The following is a 10,119-nucleotide window of genomic DNA, read 5'->3' as shown; positions in this document are numbered from 1 at the left end:
TTCGTTTTTCATAGTAAATTATTGCAACTTCCAGGATCACAGCACAAATCCTGATGACCGATGTATGCATTTTCTCAAACTGGGTAAAATAATTAAAGGCGATGAATATCACATGAATAATAAAACCAGTCGTTCCACCAATTGCTTATATATATATTGCACATGACACAAATTTGTTGACATCTATAGCAGAACAAGATCTTTTGAGCTCAGATAAAACTTCGGTGCTTTCTAGAATGTGAGACCAATTTGTATCCCCAGTCTATTTCTTCTACCTTTAAGAGAGTAGAATAATACGCTTCTTCAACTGATTTTGTAATTTAATGCGTAAATTTAACCATACAAAGTATCAGAAATACTTTAAAAAAAGTTGAGATCCAACCCAGCCTATGTTGATGGTGTAGAGAAAATTCGAATGAATAATATATGTAAAAACAACACAAGCATTATATACTATAGAAAAGATAATTTCCTAGACTATACTAAACAACCGTTATATACATTACATTATAAGTTATGTTGCAGGAAAATAGATTCGTTGTTAGCATATTATTAGATGTATTTAAAGAGAAAATATTAATACTTAAGAGTAGTACAATCCAAATATTTTAGCTACGGCTTTAGTTGATAATGATGATCATTGCTTACCAGTTCAATGTCATCTCTTTTTTTAAGCTATTACTGTGATAATAATATCTTCATAATAATATCTTTAATATCTTCATTCCAACTTTTTCAAATTTGAGAGAGCATATTTTATAAATTTAATATACTCAACATATTTCCAAAAGACAAACAAATCAATGGTTCTGACTATGTATGTATGTATGGTATATATATTCTGACTATATGGTTCTGACTATATACAAATAGATTTATGCACATTTCATGCAAAACTATTGTACTAGTGTTGTAGTAGATTTACAATACAACAGAGAGAAAATCTTATAATATTTGTTATATGCGAATTATCTGTGATTATCTTATATTAAATTATAACAGAATATTTTATAAAATCCTATAAGATCTTAACAACACAAAAACCTTAATATATCAATATGTAAGTGTCGTCTCGCGTTAGTTATGTTTCTAGCACATGTATTTAAAAAAAAAATTACGAACATAATGTATATGTTGATTACAGATAAAATCTTATTAGATCTTTTGCGATCAAAACTAATCAGAACGGCAATAAAAATAGTTCAGGATGTTCGCGCATTACGATGCTTGATAAGTTGCACTACACTTGAACACCTCAAATTTTCAAAAATCTTCAAGCTGCTTTAATATACTCTAGTTCCTGAAACAGAAAATCCACTTCATATATCATTTATTTTCGTTTAGTTTTATACAAACAGCTAAATGTGCTCGAGTACATTGAAATGCTCGATGTTTTCGATCAATTCGAGTAACTCGAGCACTAGCTTAAATCTATTTAAAACATTATTTGAATTCATTTGTTTATTTGCAAATAAGTTCGTTCTGATAAAGAATTAAACAGAACAAATTACTTACACATATAACCCACTTATTGCATTCAGACAAAATCGACACAAAAATATAAATCGAAATTATAATCATACTCTTATAAAAAAGATATATGCCGATCTTTATTTTTTTATATTTTTATTAACTTTAAAATTGTATATATAATACATATATTTAGATTATTTGTTTATTTTAAGGAAAAAATTATTTTTTAATATTTTTTTATAAATAACAACCCTGCTTTCTAGTTCCTCTGTAACGTTGCTTACTTGCAAATTGTACGGACAATTTAAATCAGCTGATATTTGACTGCAAAAAAGGTGCTATAAAAAAGCACAACTAGAGCTCTTCGCCGTGCCTCGGCAACTTACGACTAAGCTCGGCAAGGGGTTAAAACATATGAACTGGATGGAACAGTTGTATCGTTCAGCTCTTTTATACGGCATATTCGCTTCTTGTTCTTTCTTTTTCGAAGGTGCTTGAGAGAGTTAACGTTGGTTTATGTCAGTTCGACGCGTGGCAAATTTAACAGCTAGAAATTTGGCCATGGATACTGCCGAAAATAATCAACAACAAGAATTATATACTGCTCCAGAAAATGTGAATATTGTACAACAAGAAGGTCGACCACTGACTGAAGCTAATGGTACTCGTGAAATGCAAGAAAATGAAGTGGTGCCTGTTTCTCCTTTATCCACCAGTGAGACTTGTGCTCGTACTCGCGAGCGTGAAATGAAATGGATAGGAAAATTGAAATGGTATAAAATGTCAAAACGTAGCGGGCAAAAAATAACACGCACAGCACTGTGTGCAATTAGCTTAGGACCTGGTAATCCCGTAGTGAAATGCAATAGATGGGCCAAAAACATAACTTTGCAATTAATTCCTAAAGATGTGGTGGGAAATATAAGCCGGTTGACTGAAGATTGTGAAGAGATTACATTCAACGTAGCTCTATGTAATGCATTTCATTCGCTTGCAAAAAGAATAAAAGAATTTGTCGGCTGTGTATACTTTAAACGTAGTACCACTAGGACCGCTGGCGATATAATGGTGGCATTAATTCTGTGCGCACGAGTGAAGGATGGATTTTTAGGTTTTATACCCAAAAATGATTCGATGATTGTGGAGCGACTACGCAAATACATTCAACTGGTACAAATGGCTGAGAACACCAATGCAGTTGGAAACAGCAACATAATGCATTCCACTTAAATTGTTAAAAATTTTAAATACGAATACGTAAAATAAATAAAGAATGCTAAAATCAGTTTAGCTGACTATCAGTTTGATAGTTTATTTAAAAAAGAAGTCTCTTTGTTGATATTTTTCTATTTAATAAAGATTGAAATCAAAACACAATACCTTTTAGAGGATATTATAGATGCATGAACATATATCGGATCAGTTAAGATAGCTTGAATTAATTCAATTCTGTAGCATATTGTGTTAGAAAGCACGTTTATTATTTATTGCATTAAGGACTAAAAAAGTATATATATTTACATATACATACATACATATATATATATATATATATATATACTTTTCTATGGAATGAATGAAAAATTGTGGAACAATGTGGAGGAACATATTTTAATGTCATTATTTAAGCAACATATACAAAATATTTTCAATTTTAATGGTTATGACTCAATAAATATTACTATCTAATATTATTATTTTAATTTATAATGGATATCGCAAATAATAAGAAAAACATAACCTAAAATTCTTTAAATTGTATTTGTTTAGAACACAGTGTGCACTGTTGCCAAGTTTACTTTGACTAGATTTGTTTGAAGTGGTTTTTAATAAGCGCTTTTGCTTCGGAAATCTTACAACGTGGGTGCATATATGCCCTGGATGATTTGGGACTCCTATCTACTAGAAATAGGTGTATTTCTAATAGATGTGCATTGCGTTACATCGAAAGATGTGCATTTTGAAGCCTACGAATCGGGAGAATGCACCAATAAACGCCACATTTAAGAGAATGTATATATGTGTGTAAATTTATAAATATTAAAATCGAAATTTAAAATTAAAAATGTTATTTAAATCGAATGAAAACAATAATAATAGCGGTGTTAATTTATATTTTCATAACAGTCACCACTACATAACCGATAGGGATCTAGGGTAGCCTGTCTGAAAGTCTCCCTTTTTTAAATAATAGAACGTCAACAAGGCTGGCAGGTGACACTGTCTTTACTGTTGTTGGATGGTTCCGAATTGAAAACTTGATCACTATGGGACGCAGTAAAGTAATATAGGCTGAATTGCTTGAAAAAATGAGTCGCTTAAAGCCTTGATTTCTCCATAGTATAATTATGAGAATATCATAGTGTCTTTAAGTATAAGAAATGCAATTGTGCACACAGTAAGTTAATATATTAAACAATAAAATCACTAACTAACTAGTATCTGAAACTTAATAAGTGGCTAATAAGTGACACTGAGAGAATGTACCCACCACAACCGGACTGAGAGGTGCGAGATGAGCATGATATTTGATTTTTTTTTAATGAATTTTATATCAGAAAAATTTCAAAACTAAGAATCTATTGAAAGCTGAATTGTTTCTGATACTTGTAAGGCCTTCGTGTTTATAATAAAAATTATTTTTAACCTTCTGCTAACTTTTTAAGAAACCAACGTAAAAGAATATATAAATCAGACTGTAACTCCTTTGAAAACATATCAGAAAGAGAAATTGTCCAGCTATTATCAAAGGCATGTCGACCTGAATAGCTACTATATCAACATGGTGTTTTCTACAATTTTTTAAATAATTAAAATATTTTCGAAATAACTGAACAGTACCGTTTAAAACGGTAAATATAGTCACCTTTAACAAAATTCACATAAACTAAATTAAAGTTTTTAATTTGCAAGTGTTCCGACACAGTTGGAATTATTAAGTATATTGGCTTTAAACGCTTACTCTGTCTTGTAAATACTCTGTCTAGTGCTGAGAACACTTATATATAGCAAAGCAAATCATTTTTAAGCTGTCTGACATTAAAAGCCACATATATATATAAATTACGTATATTTATATTTTATTTTTGTAATATTCATACAATTAAATTTATGTGTTTCTAATTTTAATCTTATACATCCTATTAGAAACTGGTTTGCGTATTTTTTTGCGTTTCTGCTGCAATGCCAAGACCTCCCTGTCTATTTTAATAATCACTTGCGCAAGCCGATCCATGTCACGTTGCAGAGTAGGTGTCAATACACGACTGCCATTCGGCTTACGAATCACCATTTTCCCATCCTCTAAAGCTTTTAAGGCTCTGCGCATAACACCACCAGAAGCTTTGCAAAAGCGTCCAGGACGATTACCACGACGGAGGCGACCGCCATAAATTTTGCAAAGCCTACCAACGCCAAGAGGGCGCCGCTTGTACAAATGACGCAAAATTGAAGCACATCGCGCATAAAACCAATCGGCATCATCTGGTCCAATTTCCTTGAACATGCCAGTCTTAAAGAATTCAATATCCGTTGGCACCTTAACTTTGCCATTTCTGTAAAAAATTTATATAGACGAAATATTACTATTTATTTATTTTACTGATTATATAAAGGTATATATACTTACTTTTTTAACATAACGGCCAATGATGAAGTAACCGCGTGTTGATCGACATCAGTCATCAAAACCGAAACTGCTTTCGATACAGTGTAACGTTTTTTACCCATTCTTCTAAATTCCTTTCAGAGCACAGCGAAAACACGACCACACACGAAGACCACAATGTGAAAAAGAAAAAGGGACTCTCGTGAAGTTAGTTGCTGACTTCTGAATATATGCCTGTCATCTAAATTTGAAAATGTTCGGAAATTCTGGAATACTATTACAGCACTCAATGCAATCATAATTAAATGATCGCAGTTCATTTGGTATACACAAAAAAAAAATTTAAGTAAAAGTTAATATGGAAAGTTATATATATATACATGCATTACATATATATATATATATAGTATATAATATTGTATATATATTCATCCTGAAAAATTCTGGTTTGTACTTTAACAGTAATTTAATAAATAGTGTAGAGAAAAGTCTTTAATAACTTAATTACAAATATACACATTAAAAGCTAACTACAGCAATTTAGTTCTAGATAATTTAGCCAGCGGTATGATAAAATTAAGGTTAGGGTAATATAATATATATATATATATATACTGCAAAGAAAACCTTCACTTTTATCATTTTGGCAATCTTAACATATTTGGTAAAAAATATTAACATGTTAAGTATATAACAGTCACGACTTCAAAATGACTACTACATAATTTACCGTACTTTTTTTTTTTTAAATTTTCGGCAAAGGAAATAAAAAGCACTTGTTTACATTCTTTTTTTTAATAAAAAAAAGTCAAGTAATACCTTGACACCATTAATTCGAAAAACAAATTCTTAAAAGCTATGAAATAGAGCATTTCAACTAAAATAGTAAAAATCCCACAAAGCTTATATTAAAGGAACGAAACAGCTGTTATAGGTGATCATCAGTCATTGGACTGTGGGTCGAAAAACTTATTTCTCACCGCAGTTTACACTTTCTTGCGAAATGCTATTGCTCGATGAATGCATTTTTAACAGATGTGAGAGAAGAAATTTGTATATACACAAAATAAATATAATAATTATTACATTAAAAATTTTTATTTTATACTTTTATAATTTTTTTCAGTTCTTATAACACAAGTTTCCAAATTTTGATATCTTTAGAAAATAAGCGACACGCTTACAAAAGAAAAAGCCTATTGATATTTAAGTACAAACTTGAGCTCCTTATCCTTGTTTTTTTACATTTTCCTATTTTTAAAATCTATAAAAAAATAATAAGACCTAAAATTACTTATTTTTTATAAAAACTCACGGTTTAATTAACAGTGAATAAAATTTGACAGAAGTGTACACTTTTTGACAGAAAAATTTACTTCTCACAGCTGAGGTAAAATAGCAAAATCAAATTTTAAGCAAATTTTTTCTGGTACTTGCAGTTTCAAAAATAATTAAATAAGAATAATTAAAGACAAGAATAATTTCCAAGACTACTGATGATGGGTATATGGTAATACTCGAAACAGCTGTATGTTCAGCCAAAAATTCAATTAATTAAAATAATATAAAAAATAAAATTTTTGTTGTTGTAGTTCACTACTATTCGAAAAAACCTTTTCATCAAATTTTTGTATACACTTCAATTTGCACAGTTGAGGAATAGACCCCCTGGTCTAATTTTTTTATGGTGTAAAGCAAGGTTGCTATCCCATTTTATTCGGATATTTTAATATTCGAAGTTATTCGATTATTCGATTACCCGGATAGTAACGAAGTCTCCGGAGTTGAAAAATTTTTTGTAAGTCCGGAGTTTTCGAATATCCGTATATGTATATCCACGGTTGCCACTTATGGTACTTTAGTACCAAAGTTGGTACTTTTTTTTTTTTTTTTCGTTTGGTACTCACGTTCAAAAAATGGTGGATAATTTATTGTGGATATTTCCAATTAATTTTTTTATGACTGCAATTTTGCACTATTTTATATTTTGTTCATTTATAACACTATCAAAAACACAGAACGAGAAAACAAAAAGGTCCAAAAAAATTTCGGACCTTTTTTTACAGAAATGGTACATTTTTAAACAAATTTTGGTACAGAAAAAAATTTTCAAGTGCCAACCGTGTGTATATGTACGTATATGTATTTTATATAATATTTCATAGTTTCTTCAATACAATATCATTAACATAAATTATAAATATTGATATAAGTTATTTAAAATGTGTATTTTTTATTTAGTAATATATAATCAAATGAAATAAAATAAGTGAAATAAAATAAAATAAATATTACACACACATAATTTTCTCGAAAAAGATATAGAAGAGTAAGTGAAAGTTAGTAGAAAAATCGTGTGTAAAATTTTTTGGATTATTCAAATAATATTCAAAATGTTGTGTAATGAGGTGAAAATATTACGCAGTACAAAAGCAAAAGGCCTAATGCTACACAATGGTGCATGATCATTTTCCCCACCAGGTCTTGCTATTTTGCCCACACGGTACCTACTCACCACGATATTTGCTAAAATAAGAACACTTTCTGAGAAATATTGTTGTCTGTTTTAGTTTCTTGACATTAAAAATCCGTTTTGAGAAAATACATCAAAGTTGTAATTAATTACACAAATATCATATTACTTAAAAAAAGATGAATCGAATTTTAATTACAAATTTTTTAATGAGAATTTTTTTTTTTTTGGGGGGATGAGATGGAAGTACGCACTTGGATGTTTAAATTTCAAACATCTTTATATTTTTCCGAAGAATTACCGAAGGTGAGTTATTAATTAAAAATAATACAATTTATTATTTTAAAAAATTCTTGCTTTTATTTTTGTGCGCAAACCTTCAACCTCTCGAATTTCGGCTGTAGAATTGTTACTTTCATGCTTTTATAATCAAATATTGGTTTCAAAGCCATGCCCACAGTATATCGCTAAATAGCAATACACCGGACATAGTGATGGCTAATCAGCGGGATGTGCACAATATGTCTAACAAAAAAATTGATTAAAATCTAAAGCTGTACTTAACCCTGTTTTGTTCACACTACAGAACATTACATAGCAACTATAATAATTTCATTTTGATTATAATTAAATACACATCAAAATTTAAAAAACATAAATATTTAAATTCATTGAAAATTAAATCTAAAAAAATTAAAATAAAAAATTTTTTTTTATCTAAAAATTGTTCAGAAAAATTGTATCTAACTTGGCATTCCTTAGCAAATCAATGCAATTAAAATGAATCAATTATATTTGAAACAAGTATCTATCTTTCAACATCTTTTCAATTTAATCGACAAAGACCAAGATGGACACATCACACGTGAGGAATTTTGTGTTGTCTTGCGTTATATTGTTCCCAACTCAACTGAGGAAGAGGTGCAAGATATAGTGAATAAAGTTCAGACCGATGCGAGCGGTAAAATGGATTTTCAGTCATTCTTTAATTTTATTGAATCTAAAATAAAGCAATTCGAAACTGACGACGATTTATCTGAAGTTTTTCATATATTGGATAAGGATTCCAATGGTTATATCACAGCCAATGAGCTTGGAATGGTTGTTAATAATCTAGGCCAAAAATTAACTGAGGAACAGCTAACTGAGATGATAAATGAAGTCGACACCGATGGAGATGGACAAATAAGCTATGAAGAATTTATTAATATTATGAGAGGAACCGATGATAAAAATTATAGTACAAAGCAATAAAATTATGATTTTCAGTGTTGGAGTAATAAGTTTGTAGATAAGTCTTTTCCATCAAACTAATGAGTTTCACTTCTGTCTCAGTGTGTCATTGGTCTATATTGAAAAGACAATTGCTTCAAGATATTTGGAAAAGAAGTTATTCTATTAAATTTAAAATGTTATATTTAAATATTGTTGTGTGTAATTAATTAAATTGCATAAATATTTTACTTTACTCGTAATCAAAAAGATTTGCACAGTGCTTTTTGATATTTAAATATTTAATTTCTACTTAGTGTCCTTTGAAAATTCTTTAAATTTATAGTGTAAAAACTTTCAATACAAATTTTATTATTAAGATATAAATGTTTTTGAACGTTCCATAAATTTGAAGTCTTATAAAAATTTAAAAATCTTCAAAAAAAAATTTTTTTTGCTATACCTTAACGTTTTTAACATTCGAAAATAACTTACGTGCTGCAGTAGTAAAACATCCATACTAAGGGCATTAAAATGGAAAAAAAACTACTATCGGATCACCTTTCCTATATGAAGGAAATGTTTACCATAGTCGATATGGATCACGATGGTTTAATTTCAACTGGAGAACTGATAGCATTGATACGATTAAGTGGGCAACGACTAGGCCAAAATACCTCTGATGCTGCAGTTGAGGGTATGGTTCGGGAGATTGTTGCTAATGATTGTGGTAAATTTAATTTTTCAAACTTTGTACAAGTGATTGCTCCAAAAACAATCATTGGCATACACTCCAAAGCAGATATGTCCAAAATTTTCGGTAGTGTCGATAAGGACCATGACGGCCTTATTACTGCGGCGGAGCTGAAACAAATAATATCGGAAATGGGTGAATGTCGTTCAGACACAGAAATTATTGAACTGGTACGTATGGTTGATTCGGATGGAAAAGGACAAATAAATTTTGAGAAATTTGTTAAAATCTGGAAGATTAAAATTGATTGAATGTACGTAGCTAAACAATTTTAAATTAGTTTTGTATTCAAACTATTTTAAATCTTTTGTATTTGCTTAAAGTTTTGCAAAGAAATAAAGAGTAAAGCAATTTGTTATTATTACTGAAATTTATTTTATTCACAAAAAAAATATATAATATTATATTAAACTTTATAATTTTTAATTAATTTCAAACTTTTTATTGTGCTATAATACTTCATTTCAATATTGCTGTAGTAAACTTTATTTTAAGATGTATTCTTTTGACATGAATGCTCCAATAGTGTAAAGAACCTTTTTTTTTTCTCTCAAGCCGGGGTTTTTCTCGCCGGATCCCAGAGTCGTTACAAGAATATTT

General features: G+C 29.5%; 2 protein-coding genes across 2 annotated transcripts; one reads left to right on the top strand and one right to left on the bottom strand.

Annotated features, from left to right (window-relative positions):
- Window positions 1–4,557: 4,557 nt before the first annotated feature.
- On the bottom strand, window positions 4,558–5,275 carry LOC119690264 (40S ribosomal protein S19a-like). Its single transcript, XM_038105285.1, has 2 exons — window positions 5,102–5,275; window positions 4,558–5,027 (listed from the first exon to the last, which is right to left on the bottom strand). The coding sequence occupies exons 1-2, from the start codon at window positions 5,200–5,202 to the stop codon at window positions 4,583–4,585; spliced, it is 546 nt and encodes a 181-aa protein (XP_037961213.1). The 5' UTR covers window positions 5,203–5,275; the 3' UTR covers window positions 4,558–4,582.
- Window positions 5,276–8,253: 2,978 nt separating this feature from the next.
- LOC119662110 (neo-calmodulin-like) lies at window positions 8,254–8,959 on the top strand. The gene has a single exon (XM_038071664.1). The coding sequence runs from the start codon at window positions 8,334–8,336 to the stop codon at window positions 8,805–8,807; it is 474 nt and encodes a 157-aa protein (XP_037927592.1). The 5' UTR covers window positions 8,254–8,333; the 3' UTR covers window positions 8,808–8,959.
- The last annotated feature ends 1,160 nt before the right edge of the window (window positions 8,960–10,119 follow it).

This window comes from Teleopsis dalmanni, chromosome X (genome assembly GCF_002237135.1).
Source record: "Teleopsis dalmanni isolate 2A chromosome X, ASM223713v2, whole genome shotgun sequence".
Taxonomy (NCBI): Eukaryota; Metazoa; Arthropoda; class Insecta; order Diptera; family Diopsidae; genus Teleopsis; species Teleopsis dalmanni.
The sequence above is the reverse complement of the archived record's forward strand: the minus strand, read 5'-3'. Positions and strand labels throughout refer to the sequence as shown.